This window comes from Alosa pseudoharengus, unplaced genomic scaffold, assembly GCF_046254945.1.
Source record: "Alosa pseudoharengus isolate Yale_2024_CS ecotype anadromous, Long Island Sound unplaced genomic scaffold, YU_APseudo_1.1 YU_APseudo_1.1_scf_2, whole genome shotgun sequence".
Lineage (NCBI taxonomy): Eukaryota > Metazoa > Chordata > Actinopteri > Clupeiformes > Clupeidae > Alosa > Alosa pseudoharengus.
The window spans coordinates 34,117,021-34,144,784 of record NW_027468663.1 but is presented as its reverse complement, the minus strand read 5'-3'; the positions used below and the strand labels follow the sequence as shown (position 1 = coordinate 34,144,784).

Genomic DNA, 27,764 nt, shown 5'->3' with positions numbered 1-27,764 from the left:
GTATGTATAAAACATTTTAATTACTTATATTACAATGAAAGAATACACAATACCTTCAAGTGTGTGCTAGAAAATGTAGCTAGCACCAGGTACTTAATGTGTACACAAAAAAGAACTTATATAATATAACACATCTTCTGTATGCATATTACACATCTTCTAAAGGAAACATATTCACAGGTCTCGGGCACAGAACACTCCCTGCTCAGTGTTTGCCGGTCCACCCTGTCTTCCCTTCCCCTGCCCTTAGAATCTCTAGCCCTGCCCTCGTAGAGGAGACCTCACACTCGTGCACAGCTCTCTGCTCTTTCTCCACTTGACACAGGACAACAGCAAAAGCTCAGGAAAGACACTCCAGACTCCACCATGGAGGACACATTCTAATCTGACAATGACAGGGGGGTGGGGGTAAACAAGAGAATACATCCACTAAAATAGAAATCTACATTTTATATGTAAAGCTATTATGGAATTACATGAGACACCCTCTCAAACAACTCTAAGAGTGAGTGCAGATGAATCAAAGTGACAAATTATTTGGCAGGAATATCTTTTTATAATTATGAAGTGAGGGTTTCGTTTCTTCTTATATACTATCTGTAGAGAACTTGAGGAACAGCAGGAATGTCCCAGTGTGTCCCTGTCCCTGTGTGCACCCTCTCCTCTTAGCCCTACGTCTGGAGTGCCATCTTGCATCCACCCCAACTTAACTCTCCCCCCTCCCTTTTCTGGCAGCTCTCATCACACAGACAACCTCAATCGCCGTCATGCTGTTCATTTTGTGCTGTTCCAAACATGCTAACACACACGTACACAAGTAACACACTGATGGATTTCAGTGCTGAGGGCTTTTAGGCAGCCCTCTCTCAGCGCTCACAAGAGCTGACATGTTTTGACTTGGCAGCCCATTGGCTGGCTCAGTTGGTGACATTTGGTTGAAGGAAGGGGGGGTTGACGATCGCACAGCACCACAAGAATCATTCGATATCAATTTCCTCTGTCTTCCACTCTCTCATTGTGACTGGACTGTTGATGTATCAGATCTGGACTACCTTGGTGATTCCAGTTGCGATCAACCTGTTATAGGTGGTCACTCACTAGCTTAGTGTTCCGAAGCTCCAAGACAACACAAGCTGTGTCCGTAGTCTCTAATCACAATGTACAATCTCGGTACATGTTGTTTTTCGAAGGCACATCACCAAAAGGACTTTCATGGACACTGTCGTGCATTCAGTGGTCTTCCAGAAGTGCGCAGTATCACACTTGAGCTAACTCATCACAAACACTGAAAGTGACACATGTGACCTTTAAAAATGATGCCTGCTGAAAAACAAAATCTCATATCTGGCCTACAACTACCATTCAGTTAAATCCCAATTCAACATTGCATACGGGAGGTTCTGTGCAAGAGTTATGATTTTTTTTTCAATTGTTTTTTACATGTCACTCAGTTGAACAAACTGAAAAAAAATAAATTTTTGCTACTAACAGTCATGTATTTTCTCAACATGAATGTAAACTCTTCATACATTTTTTAGCTTTTTCAAAAAGAACAAAACACTCTTTGCTCTCTACCTCAGTGTATGAGAGAGTGGAGAGGTAAAACAAATCAATATGAAAAAGAAATGTCAAAAGAGTTGGTCACAAAATGCACCACAGAGTTGAAGCAATCCCCCTTGTCACCCCACACCCCCCTCTTACCTCGAACAGAAAGCACAAGATGGTCATATTGCTGTATTGCGCCTTGTAACTGAGGGGATCAGTACCCACGATCCCATGGGGCACACATTAACACTATGGCCGGGATGGCCACCAGGAGAAGGCAGGAGAACACCTCAAGCTGCCATTATTGATTAGATTTTGTTGCTCTTCTCCCAGTGTACTCCGCATCATTGTTTTTTTTTTTTTTCAAATATGAAAAGAGAAATGAAACAAACAAAGCAATGTTGCAAATAACAAGAAGCACAAAGTGTGAGGCGGGCGGGGGGATAAAGAGAGAGTGTCCGGCGTCCAACGCTACGCAGGGGAAGGGGGAGGGGCAGCGGGGTTGTCATCCAAAAATGGAGGGCAGGGATACTGACAGCTGCCAACTGTGTGTTCTGGGTTGCAGGCCGGGGGCTGGGATGGACCTGGGGCAGTTGCATGGAGGCACAGGAATGATGGGAAATTCTTTGTTGGTTCTTCATGTACCCACGTACCCATCACTCAGCACTGTTTGGCAAGGCATTACGACAGGCCCGTTCCACTGCACCCCAGAGGCCTGGGGATGGACTAGTTTCAGGGGGCAGTGGGAGTGTCCGACAGGGCGAAGACCTGAGTAGGGCTGGATGGAGGGATGGAGGGAGGGAAAGAAGGGATGCGAGGGTGGGAAGGGACGGGGCAAAATGACAACAGTCACCAAGGCTCACCAAAGGCACAGAATGACAGCGGGAGAGCCGGGGAGACCAGCAGTCGCCAGCTCTCCCCTGGACAAGCCTGGCCACCTGTCTCTCATCTCTCATATATATAGATATACTCTTCTTTTTTGTCTTTTCTTTAGGAACATTTAGGAAAATATAATACAAAATTTAATACAGGAAATATAGACTACACGCTCTAAATCACTTTTAGTGATCGATAGCTAGTTTTTTTTAACTTTTTAATGCAGGTGTTTTTTTGTTTTTTTACTTTTCATCTTTTTTTGGTCAGACCTGCCGGGATGGACCGGTCCTGTTTTGAAGTGTTGGATTCCAAGCTCTACGACTGTCAGCCGACGGAGAGGAGAAAGGTGCAGCTGTAAGTGCCTCTGCTGTCGCCAGGCGAGTGAGCGTGAGTGAGTGAGTGGCCGCACACCACACAGGCTCCTCACCCACTCCTACAGGTTTCTCACATACTGTACCCTCCATTTACCAATCTGCTTTTGCAATGCCCAAAAAGCTCCTGAAAGTCGAGTCATTATTTGACAGAGAAAGGTTGAGAAGGGTTACTCAGAGTCAAGTTAGTAAAACAGTGTACATTTCATGGATAGTACTCACTCCCCCACAGAGAGCGATCGTCGTAAAAGCTGGCTTTTTCTCCAACATTTTTTTTTTGTATTCTTTTTTCTCAGGACAGCTTTGACTTGTCAACTCCATGCTGACCGAAAACACATATGATCATACCCACAAGCACACACACACACACACAGAGGTGAGAGACCTGATAGGGAGTGCAGTGCTTTCGGTCGAAGCACCCTGTGGTTTGAGCGTGGGCAGCATCAGAAGAACAGGCCGAGGAGGAGGAGAGAAGAGAGCTGGGTGACTTAGTGAATGCGTCTCTTCTGTTAGTGTCTCACTCATCTCCAGAACCAACTCAAAGTTTGGAGAAAGCACGCAGCTTTCTGCTTTATTGCTACATCACTGCGCTACTGAGCAAGTCATTTTCATAAAACAAAGTCATGGAAGAGTTCTGGAGATTTGCACCTCAGGGTCTGCACCTAGCTCAGTTGTTGGAAAGTGAAGTCAAGACATTTTGTAAGGCTAGAGGCATCACGCCTGTTCTGAGAACAGTGTGGGACATCCTTGCAGTAGTAGTGCACCACGGAGTGGACAGCAATGCAGGGATTCAGAGACAGACAAAACCCATTAGGAGGAATGGGTTTAAAAAACACTCAGGTTTGAGGTTTCATTGGGCTGGTACACGCTAATAAGGTACTGAGGTCATGTGTGTAGCATTATTACACTGAAGACTACAGGAAGTGCTTCTCATTTTGTCTTTCCCACACATCCCCTTTCAGCGGAATCTGCCAGTGTGATGCGACAGAGTGCTTCTTGTTAAGATCAAGTTTAGACCGCTCCTATTCGACTGATGCCCATCTAAATTAGGAAGTATTTTTTTTCACTCGGCCTCTTGTCATTTCTCTCAACACACACACACAAACACACACACAGTCAGCACATTCGTTGACAAGTCAAAGTTGTACCAAGCCATAAAGCCACCAATAACCCCACCAAAAACCACAAACTGCTTTCTCTATCTGCGCCTGTGGCAACAATAGGTAGTGGGCTGGACTGGGAGAGGAAGAGGGGGATGGGGGGGGCGGGGGGGGTTGTGATGGATCGGATGCAGGCGGGGGGGGGACTGGGCTTGTGGTCGGGAGGGGTGGAGTGGGGCGGGGCGGGCAGAAAGGCCGCTTTCCTGAAGCTGGGGCCCAGGCCCGGCCGCTGGTGGCCGTGTGGATGGAGGCGGCGGCAGCGGTGGAGGGGCCTAGCAGACGTGAGGCTGGTGTCTGTGGGAATGTACGTAGCTGCCGTCGCTGGAGCTGCTCTGCAGGCTGTAGTGGTCCTCCACGTCGCTCACACTGTCCACACTGTCACCCTCGCCGGGGGTGAACTCCATGCCCTCGATGTCCACATCTACAAAGACAAGAGGAGAGGTCATTAAGAAACAGAAAAGCAGCAAAATAAACACACACACACACACACACACACACAGTGCATTAACTGCAAAAGCAGGATACACCTGTCTTTTTTTCTTATGAGATGCTTGTTGTTTGCAACCTTTTTTCTGTTGTCTCAGCACTAATTTAAGCAAATGAACCGTTTCACAGATCTTGCTTGCTGGGTGCAAAGTAATAAGATAAGCTATTTTAAGCTATTGGAGGTCTTGCATGATTGCTGTTATTCTTTTTTAAGCTATGCAGTGTGTAGTGATCTGTCCATAGTCTCACTTTCATAATGTCAATAGAGCACTATTGTTGCAACCAAAGACCAATCAGTCTAAAATCCCTCTTAAAACATGCATTTGGCGGTGCTACCTGTACCGGCGTTCTTTAAAGGCCACGTGCACTCTTATGCCTTACTGAGCACTTCATGCACCGCCTACGACATATGTAGTCCATTCCCCAGTGCCTAACCAATTAGGCTGGGTACATTCAATCACTGCTGAGTGCCTGGATTCTGGGTTTAGCGAGCTATGCACATGGGCACGCATACACACCCACATGCACGCAGGGAAAAAAGTTTGTTTGTGTCTGACTTGGGGCACGTCGAGGGCCCTCTGTGTCGGCGGATTAGGCCGGGATGCAAGCGGCCATTAACCATGGGCAAACAGAGCAGTCTTTGTGCTACCTCTGCTAATCCTCTGGAGTGGTAAACAGCGCGGGATGTTTACCACGCCACGGATTAGTAAACAAACCCCAGCAAGCGGGCAGACGGAGAGAAGGGAACAGTCCAGATATGCTCCTCTGTGGTGCAGAGAGACCCCTGTAGACCTGGCCTCTTCAGCAGCCAGAGGTTCCTCAACAATACATAAACACACACACTTGACACACAACCACACACACACATGTACACAGATTCTGTGCACTTCTGCCCTGGGCTTGAGCTGCTAATGGGCACAGCTTGGCACCAGAGTGAGTGGCATTCGTCAAGGGTCAACGCACCAGTGGCTCTGAGGGCAGAGGGAGTGGGCAGAGGAGCAGAGGCTTGCGTGTGAGGAGAAGGGAGAGAGAGCGCCAGACAGCAGCAAACAGGAGAGAGAGAGAGAGAGAGAGAGAGAGAAAGGGAGAGAGAGAGAGAGAGAGAGAGAGACAGACATACAGAGACGAGAGAGATCTGTGGGCAATGATTCATCCTACTTGTCTGGCTAATGGTATGAAATTACTCAGAAAATGTGTCAAATAGAAAGACTAGCAGTATGGTTTGTTGTGGAGATAAGTTTGTATCTGTTTGTTATGTTTGCAGGAGTTTGCACTAGTGGGTGGTGGGTGAAACAGAGAGAGAGAGAGAGAGAGAGAGAGAGAGAGAGCGATAGAGAGCTCCCCACCTTGCTCAGAGTCGGTGGAGATGGTGGAGCCCATACTGTCGGTGCGGATGCGCTCAACGCCGTGCACAGACAGCTGTTCCAGACGCCGTTTGAGGTAGCGGTGCTCTCTCTGCAGCTGCTCCTTCACATTCAGGGCCTTCCTGTCCTGCTCTTCCAGCTTCTGCAGACATACACGCACGCACACACACACACACACACACACACACACACACGCATGCACACACGCATACACACACACACACACACACACGCATGCACACACGCACACACACACACACACACACAAACATACATACACACACATACAAACGCACACACACACACACACACATACATACACACACACACACACACACACACACACACACAAACACACAAACACATCAGTGCTCTTGCCTCTAAATGTCACATTGACATGTCATTTCTGCTGTGTAAACGCAGAGCATGGTTTGTTGCTGGCTTACAGGTCAGTGCTGCGCACAGTGGGAAACAGTCTATGGCAGGCAGACGAGTGAAACTGAAACCAGGAGCCGGCTCTGAGCTGCCGAGCACAGGCCATAAACAGGAAGCAAAGAGTTAACAGGGCGGCCTGGTGACGCCGCTCCTATAACCGCACACTCTCACTCAGCATTTCTCAGGCCCGCGCTCGCCAGGCTATATCCGCCCGCTGGCGTGACAAAGGGCGCCGGGGATGCCCAGAACCCTGCCCGCTCGCAGCACTGTCAGACAATGACCCAGCAGTGCGGCCCAGTCGTCGGGGTCAACACCTGTGGCTTTGCACTTGTGGCGTTACAGCCTTTTCGTCTTGAGTGCAGCCATTTTACTGCACCGATCACTCGTGTGCATTTGGGTGGCTGTTTCATGTCCTGGTTTTTGCTCTGCCCTCTCATGCCCTTCTCCAAGGCTCTTTCTATTTTTAGCACCTGCACTTGCTATTTTTCGTGGCCGTGTCATCCTGTTTGTGGAATGGAAATGGTTGATTTGAATGTGCATCTGCGCAGCTGCACAGAGAAATCGCACCGCAACAGCGCCACACGCACACACTTCCTGAGAGCTGCTGTGAGCTGCTTCCTGTCGGCTCCTGTCTGCAACCTGGGAGTGAGTGACAGTGCAGAGCGCACGCACACGCACACACACACACACACACACACACACACACACACACACACACACACACACACACACACACACACACACACACCACTCAACCCATCCCAACCTAACTGACGGCAAAGCTGATCAACTAATAGACAGCTAATCAACTGACTGCCTGGCTATCAGACAACAGAAGCATTGTGTGTTTTATCAGTGAGGTCCAGTACCTTGATGTGCATCTTGGCCCGTTTGAGCAGGCTCAGTGTGGTGTGTCTGGTGCTGTCTGGACCCAAAGGCACGAGCTGCTTCAGCTGCTCCAAGTACAGACGCAGTTTGGCACGTCTGTGAGGAGAGAGGCAGAGGGGACAAAGACATGATGGTCAATACCAAGGCAAACAATATGGAAAGCACTTCATAGAAAGGACTTAATAGTCAAATCTGAATGGCTAAAGGGCTTTAACAGAAACAAATGACGGCAGACAGGGTGAAAACATGTAATGAGTCACGCAATGACACGCATACAGGTACTCACACGCACTATACACAGAAACATAGACACACTGTCCTGCTCCAATAATTAAATGCCTCTCTAACTCTGGCTAGTTCATGAAACCTCTAGGCAAACTGGCTTCTTTGCCCCAGGCCCAGTCCAACCACACAGACAAATCAATTCAAAGATTTGCGTTGCAAACTCTTCACAGGTCAGTGTCTGCCTGCCACATGTCAATAGCCTCTCTCATTGAAATTCCACAGAAGCTCAAATTTGAATTGTTATTTTTCTCTTGTACACAAACAAACCATGACTGCTGTCTGTTTTGCTGTCTGGTTTGAGTGGAAGTCTGCTAGCCTCTTTGGTGTCAAAGGGTGGGCCAGGTACTCTTACAGGCTTAATGACCGATGCAAATACAGTCACGCATGTACACACACCCGCGAGGGGGGTTGCATAAGCGTGCCGGCAGCGCGCCGTTCTTTCGACAACATTATGCAACCGTCCAGAGCTGAGGGGCCACACACTCCCGTTACTACAGCGACCAGCGGGTGCCGGGAGAGACGGGCTCTCCGCTCCTGACGTCAGGCTGGTGGGGGCGGCCGGACCACCGGCTCCAACGCTGCTAATGAACTCTGCTCTGTGGCCACGACGCCGGGCACTCTGCTGACGAGCGTGAGCACAACACAGCCAGAGGGGGGGGGGGGGGGGGGGGGGGGGGCGGCGGGGCGGCACGCCCACTCAACACAGGGTCACCACTCAGGAGCTGACACAGAGCAGCCTCAGCCTCAGCACAGCACAGCACACAGCTCAGGCCTCTGCAGCACCTTGTGCACCACACCACACCACAGCTAAACACATGCTACACTTCACAGCCATCTGAGAGAGTGGGAGTGTTACTTTAGCAGGGCCTTTGTTTATCACATATGCCATCAAACACACATAACATTAGAAAAGTGGTTTAAACAGATTACAGCAATCACAGCTCACCACAGTCCATTTAGGGCAGAGGAGAGAAGGCCACCTGCTGACTGAAACCGTCAACCTTCAACCAGCCTATAACGCTCACCAAGGAACTGTCGTAAGCTGCACTAAAGTATAGGCTGGTCATGGAAACAGATATTCCAACTGCACACACACACACACACACACACACATACACACATATACACACACACTTCTGCCTGACACACTGACCTCGATATTTAAGGGGTGGCGCCAGCTCTTTCCTGCACCCCTGACGCGTGCCCTACACAAGAGACCACAGGTTCGAGTGACGCCCGTTCCCCTGGGTAACCCAAAGGCCTTTGGCAGAGAGTCAGCAAGGATGCGAGGCTATATGGCGCAAAGCCCTGAGGAGACGCAGGCCCCACCAACACAGGGCTGCACGCCGCCACACAGACACACGCAACCCCCAGTCCCATCGGCCTCACGCCGACACACACACACACACACACACACACACACAACCCCCAGTCGCATCGGCCTCTATCCTGTTCCCCATGCCTCTCGGTCGCAACCTCTGCTTGAGGGAACGCGTGCGCACACAAACACAGGCACACATGCACACACACACACACACACACACACACACACACACACACACACACACACACACACACACACACACACACACACACACACACACACACAGACACACAGAGACTCCAAACACACACACACACACACACACACACACACACTCCAAACCCTGAGAATCCCCCACTTCCCCTACAGACACCCATGAGGTTCACCACAGCACCAGCAGTACCATCCTCCACTGCTGAGCCCATCCCACACACTGACTCCTAGATGATGTGTGTCTCCAGTGCTATCTCATTAAAGGCTTCAGCCTTCTAAACAAATCTACATCACTGCAGCATGTGAAACACTTTTACATACACATACTGTACACACTCTCACCGCCTCATAACCACGTATGGTTCACACTTACCCACGTACCGCACCAATACCAATCATACACACACATAAAGACACACACACACACACACACCACCAGCCCTAATCACGCGGCAGGCAGCCGTGAATGAGCCGTGAATGAGCCCTAATGAATGAATGCCAAAGAGGCGTTTAAATTATATGCACAAAAACGCACAAATATCCACTCATGCATATAGTGTGGGCGTTGACTTCACAGGAAGGACCCTGCTCCTCTAGGAGACCCACTGACGCCTCAGGGTCCCGTGTTGACCACCTCTCTCCTCCCTTCTAGGGAACTTTGTTTATTGTGTGAGTTCCTGCTTTCTCTGCACGCACACACACACACACACACACACACTATATGAGCCTTTAGTCTCCTTCTCTCTACCCCTCACTGTTTTGGGAGACAGAGGTGTGGGGCTTTTGTTTTGTTGGCCATCCAGGAGTGAGTGCTTGACCACAGGGACCAGGACCACCATTTTCTCTCTCCAGCCTCTCCACTGTTCCCTCCAACCCCCTGACAGAAAACAGATTTCCATGAGTCCAGGAGTCTCACAAGAGAGGGGGGGAAAAAACAGCTTTATAAAATGTCAGGAGAGGGAGGGAGTGGAGGAGAGAAGAGAAAACACACCAGAATCAAATCTCTGTGGTCTGGGCGCTGTGCAGGTGCAGAGAGACACACAGACGGGCCTTTGCTTCAGGAGTGTGTGAAAGTCCTCCCGCTCGCTTTCATTCCCTCTCTTCCCCTGGGGCCACCGCTCAACCCCCCAACCCCCAACACACACACACACACACCCCTCCTGCTCTGCACCACTCCGCCGCGTCTCTCCCTGAGGCCCTCTCCCTCCAACCTGCTGGCACCAGTTTGTCCTTGTCTTTCTGGAGAAAAGGAGTGTTCAGATGGGAGTAGGGTGGGGGCCCGCACCTCCAACCTGCCTGCTCCCACCACATCAAGCAGCTGGAGCAGCACCAAGGGAAGCCGACAGGAAAGGGAGGTTGGCCGCAGGGGAGCGGAGGAGGGGTGCTGGCCATGTAGGAGAGCGAGGGAGAGAGAGAGAGAGTGATAGAGAGAGCGAGGGAGAGACATAGAGAGAGAGAGAGAGCGAGGGAGAGAGAGAGAGAGTGATAGAGAGAGCGAGGGAGAGACATAGAGAGAGCGAGAGAGAGCGAAGGAGAGAGAGAGAGTGATAGAGAGAGCGAGGGAGAGACATAGAGAGAGAGAGAGAGAGCGAAGGAGAGAGAGAGAGTGATAGAGAGAGCGAGGGAGAGACATAGAGAGAGAGAGAGAGAGAGCGAGGGAGAGAGAGAGAGAGTGATAGAGAGAGCGAGGGAGAGAGAGAGAGAGTGATAGAGAGAGCGAGGGAGAGACATAGAGAGTGATAGAGAGAGCGAGGGAGAGAGAGAGAGGGAGCACTGGTAACGTTCATCCCTGGCCTGGAAAAAAGGGGGCCATTGAGTGCAGCAAGTGAGTATGCTCAGCTGCGGCGGGCTTGGCTCCACACGCTCACATCATCCGAGGGGGTAACCCGAGCCAACAGCCAGCCCCCCGGCCTCCGCCCCCCCCCCCCCCCCCCCTCCTTTCCTCTCTCACACTTCTCCAGAAAAAACAGGACGTGCCCCCCTGCACCAGCGAATGTCCCCACCCCAAATCCCCAATCCCGAGTGCCCGCGCCTTTACTACTATTTATTTACCAGAGCCAGGCCCAACTCCCACCTGCACAGCTCCTCTCTCTCTCTCTCTCACACACACACACACACACCAGGAGAGAGAAGGCTGGGAGTGTTTCGGCCCCAGTTCAGAGGGGAGCAGGAATGGGGTGTGGTCCATGCAGCGGAAAGCGCTGGCAGAAATAGGAACATGGCAGTTATGCTTTTCATTTTCTCTGTGTTTTGTTTTTCCCCGGTGTGTTTACGCTGTTGCTCGGCTGAAAGAAGGCTGCCTGCTCGGCTGTTTTTCTGCCTTTGATTTCGCCTTTTGATCCTGCCGTGATCTACATCCTTTTTTACAAACTCATTTTCGAAAACAGCTTGTCGTGAAACTAACAATAATTGCCTTTACATAAATTGCTGAGCAGTTGAATAACAATGTAATTTCCAAACCTTAAAGTGGGAAATGAACATGTTGACCGAATTAAGACTAAACAGCAGCCATTTGTAATGCTGGTATGCTTGAAAACATCAGTTAGCTTTAGCACAGATATTTTTATTTGCCATTTGTATAGCTATAAACCTTCATTCTGCCTTTACATTTAAAAAGATGCCCGACGTCTGATTTAAGATGACCAAAACTAAACTCAACCACAAAGTTCTGTATTTTAAAAGTGGCCCAGAGCTCCTATTACATTAACATTAATATAAATGTAAAATGTAATAACATTACAATTACATTAACAATATCTTGTAAGCCTGCGCCTTTGGCACTATAAACATGATACATGACACACTATTTAGCAGAATCCCTTGTGATCTGCATTCTTTCCTGTCAATTCATCTAAAGTTAATTCTCTTCTTTTGTCCTTTCTTTCTTTTCATTTCTCTCTGCATCACTATGTTTTTGTCCCACTTTCTGTGTGTGTGTGTGTGTGTGTGTGTGTGTAGCCCTGTGCTGAAGAGTGGCTCGGGGCCACATGCTGGCCCCTGCCGTGACGCACCACCACTCCGTGTGTGTTTTCTCTCCCTCCCCTTTCCTCTCAACTCACGTTCTGCTTGTTATTCCGACAGTGGGCCCGGCGCACGCAATGTTTATCAGATCACTTAAACAGCCCAGCGCACAGGCCCTGGACTGACATGCGGCTCTGATCCGGGCCGCCTGGCCTGCCTGGCCACCAGCTTGTTTGTTGTACACAGCCCTGGGCTCCCATATCTACACTGCCAGACGGGATCCACTTTGCCCAGTAAAACTCTGGTTAAGGATTCCAGTGTGAGAAGAGGCTCTTTCACCCACAGAGCTGTGTTCTCATGGGCATCTTCCCACAACACACACACACACACACACACACACACTCTTAGGCTACTCAAATGCCTTAACCTCTATTCTCATGAACAGTTATACAGGCAGACTGATCAGGCAGACAGACAGACTGATCTCGTGACCTAGCACACAAACAGCTGATGACACGCAAGGCAACTTTTGAGCAATGTTGCTGGGCAATGGTCTTCCTGAGTGTTGTTTTCAGGCACATTTTGGGCCACATGTTTTTTTCTGGAGTACTTTAATTATCAGTGTGCAAATTGTCATGATCATCCAATCAGAACACATGGAACCAATTATGTGGTTGCCCAGCAACATTGCTCAAAAAATTGAATCATCGGGAATCATCACCCTAAAGGGAAAATTGTTAAATGGCGCCGACCGGCAAACGACTCAAGGTATTGTTTGTAATTTGGCTAAAAACAGGCTAGTTTAGAGTGCATCGGATTAGTGTTTATTTGCCCCCCAACGAACGTTCGAATTCGTTATCATGCTAAGCACATCCAAAATCCATTTTACACCAGATTTCCACCGGAAAAATCTGTGCATCCAGACGACAGCAATATGAAGACATGCAATACTAATTGGCCAAGTGTGGACACCGTAGTCATGATTTCTCTGACCAGAATGCCACAGGATGCTGGACTCGCCACCACAGGGGACCATGTGAAGGTGGTGACATTTAGGTTGTAATGAGGAGCAGTGGGACTGTAAGGGCCCATAAATGTGTGTGAGAGGCTTTGCTGTGGGCTCCTGACGGCGGATGCTACAGGTCCCTGATGGGCTGTAATGGCTGGTAACAAGGCAGTAAAAGCTGTCTGTCTCGAGCTCCGCACATCCACCTGGAAGTGACCACCTGACCAAACTCTTGTGCTTGCTTGCCCCTGCCTCCTCCATACATGCCCAGTTGCTGCCCATCATCACCTGCCCTCTCTCTCTGTCTGTCCAGCGGTGTCACGAATACACGCAGGCCCAAGGGTCTCTTCAGCAGAACACAGATTCACACAGACTGCACCACGGGAGGGGAGGGGGCTTCAGAGGATGGGGCTGCTGTGTAATGGGATAGTGCACTAGAGGAGACAGTACAAGACAATATGGTCTGACCAGCCAAACAGACCTCAACCACTCTCTGTTCTACACTCACTCAATCTCTCACACACACACACACACACACACACACACACACACACACACACACACACACACACACACACACACACACACATACACTCTCTCAGACACACACACACACACACAGGCTCACACATGGAGTCAATGTTCACACGCCATCTCTGTGACATGCAAAACAATGTCTCTCCCCCTGGGGAGGGAAACTCTAGATCCCACCGGAGGGGAAAGAGACAGAGCGTACGACAGCATGGGCTACATGAGCACACACACGGAGGGTGACGCCACAGCAACCCTCTCTCACGGACCCCGGTACAGAGGAATGACAGCTCTGTGGTCAGTCTGAACCTTATGGAGCCACAACCTGTGACGCTTCCCTTGGCCCACAGCCAACGTTGCTGCTCCACCCGTAGAGGTCAAAGGTCAAGCCCACACCCCGGCGGGGTATCCTCTTCCTCTCCTCATTTTGGCGAGCTGCCCTCAGAGCACTCAGAGATGGCACAGCGCACCCCTGTAGGCTTCCTGTTGGCTCCCACTCCACAGCACATGCCATGCCACACAGTTAATGCGTCAATCGGAGGATATCCATGACACAGTATCAGCTGCATGTGCACAGCTATGCCAGTTCTCAACCAACTCAGGTTTTTTGCAAAATGCCCTATTTCAAATGCCCCATCATCAAACTGAACAGCCTGACGCTAAGCTGTTTATGTGATGCAGGCGCACTTTGGAAACAACCAAAACAAACAGATATTAAAATAGGAGCTACTTAAAACGGCGTGCTTGGCTCTCTGGAATGCTGTGTTGCGTGTGAGTTTGTGTGTGCGTGCGTCCGTGTTGGTGTTTGGACGCTGGTCACTAGCGGACTGGCCCACATCTGGCCACCGGCAACAAGAGGCAGAACATGAAACAGATGGGAGAGGGAGAGAGAGAGAGAGAGGTAAAAGGGGGAATGAAAATAGAATGAGTGGAATGAAAAAGAGAGGCCCCAGGACTATACACATATTCATCTGCAGGGCCTTTCAACAACGCCTCATCAACAAAAGCTCGTCACACACAAATAAACACATAAACGCGCATGCACACACACACACACACACACACACAGTCTGTCCGTACACATGTTTATATTTAGGGGGCTGTGGAGTGGGAGGGGTGATGTGACGTGTCATCCTCAACAGAGGAGTAGTGGAGAGAAAAACAGCAGACCGAGACAGAGCCAATGGGGGCGGGGAGCCCAGAAGAAAGATCTCCTTTCAGATAAGGGATGTCCACTGTCTAGGAACGCGCTGTGTTTGTGTCCTGTCACCACACCCCTCATAGAACATTTGTTTTTGTCTGTGTGTGTGTGTGTGTGTGTGTGTGTGTGTGTGTGTGTGTGCTTTTGAGACGTGTGCATGCACGCATGTGTGTGTGACGTGCGTCCCAAAAACACACAGGGCTGGCCTGGCCACAGGAGCAGGAGACAGGCTTTCCTCACGTGTCCTCACTCTCACACGCTCACGACGGAAACGATCATCAACACTCCACAACACACAGCTAGCCAGAGGGCTAGGCGAGTAGGAGGGAGGGAGGGAGGGACAAACAGAACCTTGGCAAGCGCTGCAAAATGAAGGCCCTGCCACGGCACCCAGCCCAACGTGAGGGAGTCTCACGAGTTTCTTGCCTGCTCCTCCAACAACAACTCATGTCATCCCCTACTGGTTAGAAGTTGGAAAGGTAGTGGGACCAACACAAGGGGGGGATAGGATGAGGACAAAAACAAGCATTTCCACGTAGCACTGGAGGGCATGTCAATTAGTTCCATTTGTCTTTCCTTCCCTCCGTCCTTTTTTTTTTCCAAAACAGAAACAAACCCTCGAGCTACAACGGCATGTCAGATTACAGTCGTGCTCCGCAGACAGAAACAGATGTGTGCCCTGACGAGGAGGAAGGCTCAGGGGCCGTGCTCCATGGCGGGGTCTGTCTCCCACTCAAATGAATGGCTTTGCATGTCTGCACAACTTGAGCTTTCTCTCTCTCTCTCTCTCTTCCCCACCACACACACACACACACACACACACACACAGGCACACACACACACACACACAGCTAAATTAATAGTTCATGCCTTTCTCCCTCCTTTTTCCCCTCTTCTGTAAAACCACTCCAAAAGTCTTGCTCCTTGACGCTTTGCAGTCATACAACATTCAATCATAGCATTAAAAAACCAAGGGGATAAACGAGAGAAAAACAAAAGTGGGTTAAGCAAAACCACCTGTGCTGCGAGAGAGAGAGAGCGAGGGAGAGAGGGAGAGAGAGAGAGAGGGAGAGCGAGGGAGGGAGAGAGAGAGAGAGAGGGAGAGGTCTGCTGACTGATTTTAATGGCAAGCCTGTGCTGAAAATCTCTCCGTGTTCAATAAACAGGGCAGCCTGCGGCTCGGCGCTCTGTAAATGATTTAACACCAGCGGATCCACTGAGGGGCCGTAACCCGAGAGCGGGCCGTACGCGCCGTCCCCACACAGCGTCCGCGCCAGCCTGCAGTGCCCGCTGCTCCAGCCCCCGCATTCTCCCCCTCTCCCCAACCGGCCGCCTCGGCCACTCTGGGCCGAGACAGCGAGCGGGAGAGCTGCGCCGCTCACGGCCCCTACCTTACAAGGGCAAGCCACTCTGCCACTGAGAGCACAAGCAACCAGCTGACCAGGGGCTCAGGCGGGCACTGTGGCTGGCTGCCCCGCCTGAGAGCGTGGGAGAGAGGAGTGCCGGGCGGCTGGGCCACAGGGTGAGGCAACTGGCAGGAGTTTACCTGCAGACTGCAGCTCTGTGAGGCTGAGGGTCTCTCTCTCTCTCTCTCTCTCTCTCTCTGAGCTGCCGCTGGGACCACATGCTTTCCTTTAACACGCTCTACTACGGCTGACCCCCTTCTCTTTCCTCTCCCCTCCCCTCCCCTCCGCTCCACTCTCGTCCACTCAGCCTCCCCTCTTCTGGTTACACAACAGCACATTCCAGCATGTGTGTGTATGTGTGTCTGACCTGAATTCGGCACTGTAACTCATAGATGTAGCCACTTTTCTACTGGCAGTAGTGTGCAACCTTTAACCCTAGACATGCCAGCCTCGCTCACCTCCCGCACAGGCCCTCCGTGTGCCTCAGTGGCATGATTTCACAACTTGTTAAAATGTGAGCTAAACTGTCGTTTTTATGGGGTGCGGCATCAGCTGCTTTACGCTCATTAAAAGAAAAGGCAGGAAATAAATGATTAAGTGACTTGCCTAGCGAGTGCATGCAGACTTGGTCCTGCGGCAGCAACACCCCACACAGAGGCTTAGACAATCTCTCGCAGCCTATGTGTCTGTATGGTTTACACACACTCAACTTAACATACCACCTCAAACACAGACATAAGCTTTCTGTAGGTCATCAAAGCGAGTGTGGTTTGACACCTGTGAAATTGCACACAGCTCTAGAGTAATGTTTCCACAGCCCTCTGTAAGTGTACGAAGGTTATATTTGGATAATACGAGTGTCTCATGTTGTGCCTGTCTCTTTAATGTCCAACTGAGGCCAGCATGTGTTTCCCGGCAGACAGTCCAGGGTGAGGGGCATGCGGAGTAAAGCAGAGAGAGGAGGAATTCTACAGCTCCTCCTGACCTGCACTCTCACCTCTCAGGATGGTCAGCAGGCTTGAGGTTACTGCACTGTCCATTGACCTGGCCTGTGTACACACACACACACACACACACACACACACACAGAAACACACAGAAAAACGCATACACAAACAGAAATACATCTATCTACACACTCACACTCTTGTGATGTACACACACACACACACACACACACACACACACACAAGCGAACACAACCTCAAATGCCCTCATGCACGTCTCACGTACACACTCACCCATCACGTACACACATACAGAGGTGCCTTGACATGGCACATTGTCTGTGGCCTGCTCTTGAGTCAGGCTGCTGTTGCTGAAGTGTTAGAAGAGGGGGATGAGTCAGCAAGGGTGTGGCCAGAGAGCAGACGTGGCGGAGGTCACACGGGTGCACCCACAGACAGGGCCCATTGTGAGAGCGCAGTGAGTTGTGGCCTAGGAGCAGAGGGTGCAACAGATGGGCCGAGACCTACACACCTGGATTCTTTTGGGGGGTTAACCTGTGGTTCAGGAGCAGATGAGGCTGACTGGTACAGAAATGTTTGCACACTGAACTAAGTCACAGTCCTCAATGAACTCTCTCTCTCCTTCTCTTTCTCTATCCCTCTCTCCTTCTTGGGCCACTTTCTTCCCCCCACTATCAAATCAAGAGGACAAAGAGGCCGCTCAAAAGACTATTTTCTTTGTATCCGATGACTTCCTCTACAGTAAAAGACTGTACAAGTGCAAGCCAGGGACCTCATGCTGCTCCTCCACACAGAGTGCGCGCACACTGCTCCTCCACCCTCCCCTCTGCTCAGGGGGAGAGAAGTGAGCGAGAGACAGAGGGAGAGAACAGAACAGTAGAGAAGAGAAGAGAAGAGAATTGAGCGAGAGAGAGGGAGAAAGAGGAAGAGAACACAAGAGAAGAGAAAAGAAGAGATGGGAAGAGAAGAGAAGAGAAGAGAAGAGAAGAGAAGAGAAGAGAAGAGAAGAGAAGAGAAGAGAAGAGAAGGGAAGTGAAGAGAACAGAAGAGAGAAGTGAGCGAGAGAGGGAGGAGAAGAGAAGGGAAGGCAAGGCCCCTGCAGACAGGCCCCAGCCCAGAACTGAGGAGCAGGACCCACTCTGAGATGGGCTCTTGTCCTCCTCCTCCTCCTCCTCCTCCTCTTCCTTCTCCTCTTTTTCCCCCACCATCTCTTCCTCCCTCCCTTCCCCACGCTGTCCTCAGGTTCCTGCTGACTCAGCTCAGCCAGGCAGGCGAGCGCTTCTCCAGCCAACACCAGACAAAGAGGGCAAAAAGAGCGGGGAGAAAAAAACAGAAGACAGAAAAAACAGATGTGGTCTCTGAAGAGAGCATTAGACGCGTGAGCGCGAGGAGCCAGGGAAAAGGTGAAGTAACAGCCTGGCCGAAACCGGCCCCTCTGTCGACAAGCTTCGCCCAGACCCAAATAACGGCATTAGGCCCAATCGATCACATTAGTTTGCCCACGCTTCCTCAGGGCCACATGGAGGGGAAGAAGGCCCCAGTGAGTTAGTTTACACGCCGACCTGCAGGGCTCGGCGCGGCTATTTGGCAAGCCAAGCACGTCAACAAAGTTGTCAAAACAAGAGTGCATCGCGCAGAGAGTCAAAGAGTCAAATACCGTACGATTGCTGAAACAAAGCTTATGCAACAGAATTTATTTTCAATGAAGACCACAATAAAAGGGTTATTATATAATAAATTACACTGTTGTTCCAAACATTTGAGTTAACTGCATTCTGCATTCATGAGGAGCTGATGGATGAGAATAAAACTTCGCAAACGCTCCACTGAGGACCAGACATGAGAGCCTTGCGGACCGGGCCATCATAAATTAGGCAGGTGAAAGTATATCTGCCTCTTACCCTGCACCTAACAGCTCATTCATCACAGCCGGGGGCCCACATTCACACACATACGCACACACACACACACACGCACACACACACACACACACACACACACATTGACCCTGACCCACCACCAGCTACAGTGTCTACATGCTTTTTCACACTAGCTAAAGGAGCATACTGGGCAGGCAGAAACTGCACCATCGAAAACAAGGCTGACTGGCAAAACACACACACACACACACAGAGAATGTACCAGAAATGTGGTTTTATTATTGTCACATAATTTCTCTATCTATCTTTCTCAAAAAGGCAAAAGTATTTCTACAGACAAAAAAACTCATCTGGCAACACTAGAGTACAATGCGGGCTGAGCTATAAATACAAGTTGCTAATCCCTCGCCAATTGAGGCTAAGCGTGGCGAGTGGAGTGGCCTGGCACAACGTGAGCCAAGATCCCTGCCACGTCTCCTGCCTTCTCGTAAACAGGTGCGCTGGAGGAAAACAAACCCAGTGTGAGATGAAACTGGAAAGAGAAACTACCTGGATGAGTCATGAGACAGGTGAGAGAGATAGAGGAAAGAGAGAGAGAGAGAGAGAGAAAGCTTCATGTGAAGTAAAGGAAGGACCTTGCTGCCAGCAATGACGGGCATGGTTTCCTCATTTACACTTGTTCTCCGAAGTGACACATGCAAGCAGAAATGATAGCAAAACTGATGTAAGAGGAACAGAGGGAAGATGATTCAAAGAAAAGGCCTCATCTAGTCACAGACAGGAGGAGCTGAGGTGAGGTGATGTGGGGTGCGGCACGAAGAATGCCCTGAGGTAGTGACCGGAGCCTTCCGTGGGCTGGCTGCAGGGAACGTCCAGGGTGAGGAGTGCGTGGCTCAGCTCAGACACATGACCTTCGTACACACACACACGAGACAGCAAACACACACATCCTCTCACAACAGTCTCCCAGCCAGCCCAGCTCCCAGACAAACACAGTAGGGAGGGACAGTGTGTGTGGGTGAAACTCTAAATCAATTAGATGTCAGGTACTTGATAAACAGAAGATTCAGGCATGATACACTGCCAAGCCAATTTGTGGTAAACACCGACTGACTCACACACACACACACACACAAACACAATCATGTAGATTCCACAGACGGACTCTGAAACAGGTCAGCAGCTTGATAGTATGAACTAACCATTGCCTCTCTCAGCATGTGACCAAACAAACAGTGAGTGAGTCACGAGAGACTAAAATAAGAATGGCTCTTCTGGTGCAGCGTCTGGTGTGTGTGAGTAAGAGAGAGACGGAGAGGGTACAGAGGAAGAGACTGCTTGGGAAGTCCTACTGAGATTGAGTTAGATCAAGTCTAGCTATCTGAGAGCATGCCTGTGTAAATCGGTTGAGGTGACCTGGCTGGGGAGAGCTGTTTGTACGACTCTGTGTACCAGAGAACAGGCAGAATGAAAGAGTCAACAAATCAAACACTCGCACAGCGCCTCATAAACAACAAAAGCGCAGGAGTAAAAAGCACATCTGAGTGCCTCCCCTAAAGGCCGGCTTTTCATTAACACATCTTCAAGTCTCTACCATTTCATTCAAAAAACAAACCGATGCCGATTAGCATGCTCCAACTTGGCATGAGGAGCTGCCACCACCTGAAAACTACAGCTGGCTGTTCAGCCTATAAAAGCACAGTGCAATTTGAGGCCACAGGCTAGAACAAGCACAGGGCACCAGGCCTCTCTTTTTTTCACCGGATGAAAAAAAAACATCAGGAGAGAAAGAAGATATGATATGCCCCCAATATGCTACCAGAGCAGAGCAACAGTTAGTCAGCACAATCAATATAAACCAAGAGAGAGAGAGAGAGAGAGAGAGAGAGAATGTGGTACACAACTTCTGCTTGACGAATTCTTGCAACAGCATAGCAACAAGGGGGGAAAACAGTAATTCTCACTACTGCTTTTCATTCGGAGAAAAGACATTTCCTTTAACAATTTCATAGTTTTGTAACAATTTGGTCACTACTGAGAGAACTGTAACATGACCAACCTATCGTTACTGTAGGCAGGCAGGGATATGTTAAACACACAATAAGGTTAGTCTATGTCCACAGGGTATAGATTTCGTGTCTGCATGTCCTAAATCTGTGGGCAAATTACTGGTGATGTTAGCAAGCAACAGGACGTGCGTGTGACTCAGGTGATTGTGGAATGGCCTTACTGGTAGCCACACCTCGGACATTTCAACGCTAGTCCTTTGCAATAGTTGGACTGTTAGCTTAAGTGCATACGTGTATGGGGAGAGCAGAGCAGGAAGCGTCAGTCTGCCTTGAGCTCTCAGCCGGGCCAAACAGGGATATGCCCTTACATGTCTGAGGCCTTGCTCAAACGTCAATTACTCTTTCACCAGCATGTGACTGGCAAATTCCCAGTGTGACAGCATCTCACTCAACCACACACACATACACAACACACCCACTGACACACACACACACACGCACATGTTACTCCCCAAATACTACATACTACTCACAAACACACCCCGTATGACCAAACACACGCACGCACACTGCTAACAAAGCAGAAGATTAATCACACTGTGTCGCGCCACCACTTCTCCATTCCGCTAAGCTGCGTCATAAACTGGTGGAGCTCGCGTTGGGCTTATGAGGGAGAAATTTGTGCTGAGCGTGTGTTCATATGATGTGAAGACTGGCCTTGCTTAGTTGCTCCCCTTAGCAGTCATTCAGCTGGGTACTTCAAACAAGACCCCACCCTCTTCAGTCTAAAGCCTGCTGTGTGACAGTCTAGGTGAGTCTTGCTGTAGCTGGCACGGCAGGCAAAAACAACTGGCTGACTGGTGCTAAAGGTATCACTCCACCACGGCTAGAGTGGCATCCCCCTGGGGCCACAGGAGAGAGAGAGAGAGAGCCCGTGTGTTTGTGTGGTTTGTAAGTGGAGAGACAGAGACACGCGAGAGTGAATGAGGCATGCTGGGATGGGTGTGGAGCGTGCCTGGGTGACTGAGGCATGCTGGGATGGGTGTGGAGCGTGCCCGGGTGTTTTTCACTCAGGGGCCTGTCAGAAAGGAGATGTGACACGCAAGCACAGATTCACCCCCCACCTCTGTCACCACAAGATAATCACATTACTGCCAGGGCCCCAGCACTCCACTGGCCGCCCGGCCAACTAACAACCCAGAGCTAGGAGGCAGAGACAGGAACGATGGAAATCTAATAGCAAAGTCAAGGCTCTCTTTGGAGATCTGATTACTAGAGCAACCTCCATCCAAAGGCACGTGGATGGGGGGATTACACACACACACACACACACACACACACACACACACACACACACACACACACACACCGTACGCCCTAGCACATATGTGGAGCCACACAGCACAGCTGATGCTTTGTTCACCGATACACATATTGATAGAGAGACAACACAAGGAGACAGAGGACAAAGAGACACACACACACACACACAGACACACACACACACACACACACACACACACACACACACACAGACAGACAGACAAGACAGACAGACAAACAGAAGAACCAGGCAGGCATCAACCATCTTACCTATGTTTCTCCAGTTCATTGTGTGACGACCTGAAAGGGCAAAAATAAACAGACACACCATGAATGCCTGGGCCCACATAGCACACCCCACAGTCATCACAGTGCCTCAGCCGGAAAGGGCAGTATGCAGCATGGAGGAGGACAGGTTAGGAGAAAGGGGAGCTTCAGCGTCATGTTTACTTAAGCATAACATCCCCAGAGGTTATGAGCAGAGAGACAGGTGGAGTGGAAAAACAGTGGAGAGCCACGTACGTACGACGGTGTGGTGTTGTGTGGTACACACTGTGATTACCCGAAAAACAGAAACTAGGTTACAGGAGCCCTAATATGAGAAACAGATGTTTGGCTGCTGGCTTCTTCCCTATGCTCATGCTAGACTCAGGAGCAGCGCGGGGCCACGCCAACAATGAGCAAAGAGTTTGGGGGTGGGGGGGGGGGGGGGGGTTGACACTCTTGACTAAGAACAGTATGCAAGCTCAGCTCTTCGAGCAGGAAAAATACTCTGACCAGTCAGGCCTTTATCTGTGGGCACCATATGGGCAGCACTGACCAAAACCATCCGGCAGCAGCCAGCCTTCACACTTGTGAAGTGTGAAGAATGAACTGACAGCAATGATATATAGACTTAATATGCATGTTTAAGCACAGAGCTGTTGGTATACCCATAGCCTACACATACATAACCATGTTTGATATTCCTGTGCATCCATATTATGAATGTAAAGATAACTAAAACAGAGCAAAGATAGCCGGTGTGCTACATATCTGCCACATGTAGGGTACTGAGGTGCATTAGTACAGCAGCATCTGCCACTATGCCCAAAAACAGCAGGACTGCAAGAGTGAAGAAAATACCCTGTAATGTGTAAGAGACCAATAGAGAGATGAAATCATGTGTGCAAGAGTGTATGGCCTGTGTGTTTACATAACCCCCAAACCTTTCCAAACGCCTTTCTGCAATGCTGCGCCACAATGCAAAGAAAACGTCCAGAAATAAACTGCCATTCTGCAAGCCTGTAAGGCCCCTTGCTTTCTTTCCCTTCCCCCTCTGCTCTGCCCTACTCTCTCGTCCCAGCACTTCTTATGCCTTCTGCTCTCACTGAGCTCGCAGTCATACGCAAATACAAAATCCCCTTTCCTTGGACACGAGTTTGAGAGAGAGAGAGAGAGAGAGAGTGTGTGTGTGTGTGTGTGTGTGTATGTGTGTGTGTGTGTGTGTGTGTGTGTGTGTCAGACATCTGCCAGAGAGCTTTTAACTGAGGACAGAAGGCCCTGGGAGAGAGACAGTTTGACACACACACACACACATACACACACACACACACATGCACAGTATGTGTGACCGCACCAGCCATCCACAAACAGGCCGAGCAGCCGAGACGCTGTTGCATACCACAGCATGCAGACTATTTCAGGCTAGAATGCTATCTGTGCTGCGACCCAGGCTCGGTTACAACCCCTCTCTAAACAAACATCCCGTTCACAAAATACGCTGCAAGAACACCGGGAAATTTGGGTCATAAAAGTCATAGGCAAATATGCAAGTTATGACACCAAGCCTAAAAATGCACCACCACTCTCCCCTGTCTGTGAGAGGGTGAGTATGAGTGTGTGTGTGTGTGTGTGTGTGTGTGTGTGTGTGTGTGTGTGTGTGTGTGTGTGTGTGTGTGTGTGTGTGTGTGTGTGTGTGTGTGTGTGTGTGCAGAGTGGGGCCGACAGAGATCACATACCGATCAGTGCAAGTGTCTGGTCTACTGTGGAGAAGCCCACCAGACTCTCCATGCACACTGTGTGGCCTGGCCTTCCTATACCCAAGCCATACCCTACCACTGTGGGAACAAGGTGAGAGGGAGAGAGAGGTTCTCTATTCAAACACTTGCAAATTAGGGGCAGGCAAGGAGCCAGCCCCAGGAGGAAACGGGCACCAGGAAACTATTGGCCGCAGGCTTGTGCTACTGTAGCCCAGAGATGCACACCCAGGCAAACCCATTCTGATATGGACATGGCGAGCCTGGCGATGCAAGACGTAGGACAGATGCATACTGTGTGTCAGAGAGCTGTGCCATGCATCAGTCAGGTGCAGCTCAGGGCGTGATCACCACCTCAAAAGGGCTGTGAGAGACAGAGAGAAAGGGAGGGGAGAAGAGAAACCGCTTGTGGAATCACGCTTCCATGGCGTTCAGCTCGGAATAGGAGGGGATGAGAATAAAGCAACTGCTTTCATTTAGTCTCGCATCTTCCCTTACTTGCTCACACTGGCAGTGTGTGGAGAGCCCGACGGAACCACGGGCAAGGGCAACGTGTGTGTGTGATAACGTGTGTGTTTTTGTGTGTGCCTCATCTCTGTAGCTCCCTTGGGCCTGCCTACACAGTGTATGAGTCTCATGTGCAAAGTCACGCACAAATGCAGTTTATGCCATGCGCAGGAGCACAAGGCATTATGTGTCCAAAATGGCACCTGACATACATGCCCTCTCAGACAAACTGACCAGGCCACACTCTCTCAATGTAAATTACAAAAATAAGTCATGCTTTTGTCTCTCTGAACAGAAACAGTCAGAGCTCAGCAATAAATTGCATGACAACAACAAAAACTAAACCCAAAACAGGAGAGCTGAAATTCGCTCCCTCCTGTTTATTTACCAGGCTGACACAGAGCAGGTCTCAAATTGAGAGGCAGAACGGTTGCTTTTAGAAGGGAATAATGCAGGCAATGCCTTTTATAGCAAAACAAATCCAGCAAATGTGTGATTTTTGTGTGGTGCTGCAGTTCAGTGCTTTCCCCTCTCTTGAATCTCAAAAACAAGCAGAATGCCAGATACACAAAGGCCTGCCCAGAGGAAAGAGCACTTGCAAACGGGGGGAGGGCAACTGAGCTCTAATGTAGAGAAAATTCACGGTTCCCCCCATGCTAACTTTTCCAGACTATTTCCCCTACTTCCACTGATGTGAGTGTGTGTGTGTGGTTGGGGGATGGGAGGTCATTCACTGCCTCTGACTAACTGCTGTGTGTTTCAGCTATTGGGCCAAACTGCAGAGAAAGTGAGGGGCCAGCCAACTCTACACTCAGGTATGTTGCTGCATGGAGAATTAGGGCTAGCATGTGGACATCTGTGTATTTTCAACACCTCACCCACCTGTGTGTGTGTGTGTGTGTGTGTGTGTGTGTGTGTGTGTGTGTGTGTGTGTGTGTGTGTGTGTGAATTCACACATGAATTGCCCTAAACACTAACTCATGAAGTACAATGAAGAAAAAAGGAAAAGCAAGCTATGCACAGACCATACCAGCACCAAACTGGTTCTGCAGTTGATTAATGGACATTTCCATGCCTACATATTCGACATATGCAGCTCTCTATATAGAGGCATCTACACTGACAGATAATTACAAATAACAAACCTTGCATAACCTACAGTTAACATAATTTTAATGCAATTTTGTAGGCCTACATTAAGTTTTGTCGTTATCAATACCATAAATTATTGTCGAAATTTGTTGAAAGTTTTGTCAGTTTTTTCGTCTGTTTATTACAATGTAACAGAAGATGTCCATACTCAATTAGAACTCACAGAAAAATCTAGCCTGCATCTCCTTATTTACAGATCATAGTGTTGTCACTTTATAATATGGAATTATCCTATAGAGTGTTATGAAAGGTGAGAACTTTCGTAGACGGCGAAACGAAAAAGTAGGCTAATATCAAAAACAGAAACTCTGGGCAGGGCAGGTCTACTCGCCGTAAGCAAGAGTGAAACTCACTTGAGTAGCTAATCGAGACGAGTAGAACGTCTGCAAATATTTCCCTTGCGAAGTCATATCATGTCTATCACGAGAATTACGAGTGAAATTGTTAATAACTGAGAGGGTAAATAATCTAAATTGTGAAGTAAACAATAAGGTCAATAACTGCCGAGGCTGTCAAGTGTAAAAGTGAGCATGTAGGGGCGCACCACTACTTAGGTTAGACTAACTTCAATAACATTTAATCTCTGAGTGAGAAATAATCAAACAGGCTGGTGCAGAATTATCTTTTAATTCTACGCATAAAATGTGTTACTGTTATGTCAGTCTGAAGAAGAGGTTGAAAGAGAGAGTGGGAGCAGCTGAAGTTGATGTTGTACGCGTGGCAGTGTTTATACGAGACCAAAACAGAGAGCCAAGCCCAGCAAGAAAAATGGCGAGTACATGGATGGCAGTGAATAAACAGATCGATTCGAGATAGACAGCTTATTTCTGAACCGAAAAAACAGAGTTATATTTACCTATTGTTCTGAGTTTTTCTTGAAATTGGTGATGCTTTCGTTTTCTTTCTGGAAAAGTCGCTATTGTACGGTAAAACAGAAGCGTAACCATGTTCTGCCTCTATTAACAAAGTAAACAGAATACACATTAACGTTAGGCTACAATATTTCATCTGAGTAACTTATTCCAAGTCATTAATAGATTAACGTTTACGTTAGTTGACAGGACTTTCTTGAGAGAACTGTCAATTCAAAATGACGCACCAAGCCAAAAAGCAAAACATGTGATTTTATAAAGGCACGAGCCTACATGAAAACATAGATCTCGCCTTATTAGAATAACTGTCATTGGATACTTACAAATGGCAATATTACAAACGTAGCCTACAACTAGCTAGCCAACGTTAGTGAAACAAATTTGGTTCTGAAAACTGCCACTCACATTAAATCGCTAAGTGACACCAGCGTTGTAGCCTAATGTCTCGATGTTACGGCTGATTTGTAAATATGCTCTAATAAACAACAGGTCACATGTTAAATGTATAGCGTTCTAGTTGTATTGACTAGAAAAACATACCCGGCAACACTTGATAAGCAAACAGCCGGCAATGTAGCCTACAATCATGTCAGATCCAGTTGAAAGTGACATCATACCTGCACTGTGGCAGTGCACGTTCACCAGAACTTCTCATTATATTATCACACTCTCAAATAGTAGGCTAGCCTATACATCCGAGTTAAGACTGCATGTAGCCTAACTTATGGTAACTGTAGCCTATTTATCCCAAGTTACCTCTGTCTCTTCTTTCCAAGTATTCTGCAGCCTCAAGGAGAATTAAAAGAGAATTAAGTTCCATCCTGTTGACTTTTGTGGTGAAAAATACAAAATAAAATAAAGACACACCACGATATCGATGCCCTAAAAGTAAAGGATAAAATAAACAAAAAAACTAAAATTGGTTACAGTCGAAATCAACGCCAATGTTCAGTTCTGTGTCTGACTCTCTCAGCCAATTTCAA

The 27,764-nt window shown here is 49.0% G+C and overlaps 1 protein-coding gene across 1 annotated transcript; it reads right to left on the bottom strand.

The window, feature by feature from the left end:
* Nucleotides 1-3: 3 nt before the first annotated feature.
* mxd4 (MAX dimerization protein 4) lies at nucleotides 4-27,764 on the bottom strand. The gene is made up of 6 exons (XM_076294733.1): nucleotides 27,538-27,764; nucleotides 26,766-26,865; nucleotides 22,503-22,532; nucleotides 7,107-7,221; nucleotides 5,785-5,944; nucleotides 4-4,373 (listed from the first exon to the last, which is right to left on the bottom strand). Exons 1-6 carry the CDS (start codon nucleotides 27,599-27,601, stop codon nucleotides 4,225-4,227), a joined length of 618 nt encoding a protein of 205 aa, XP_076150848.1. The 5' UTR covers nucleotides 27,602-27,764; the 3' UTR covers nucleotides 4-4,224.

Bases quoted from the DNA above. Each gene is read 5' to 3' on its own strand.
- mxd4 (XM_076294733.1), bottom strand. From the start codon at position 27,601: ATGGAACTTAATTCTCTTTTAATTCTCCTTGAGGCTGCAGAATACTTG. The intron at 26,866-27,537 runs GTAACTTGGGAT...CTTTGTTAATAG, and splicing joins CTTGGAAAGAAGAGACAGAG to AGGCAGAACATGGTTACGCT. The intron at 4,374-5,784 runs GTGGGGAGCTCT...TTGTCTTTGTAG, and splicing joins CTCCACCGACTCTGAGCAAG to ATGTGGACATCGAGGGCATG.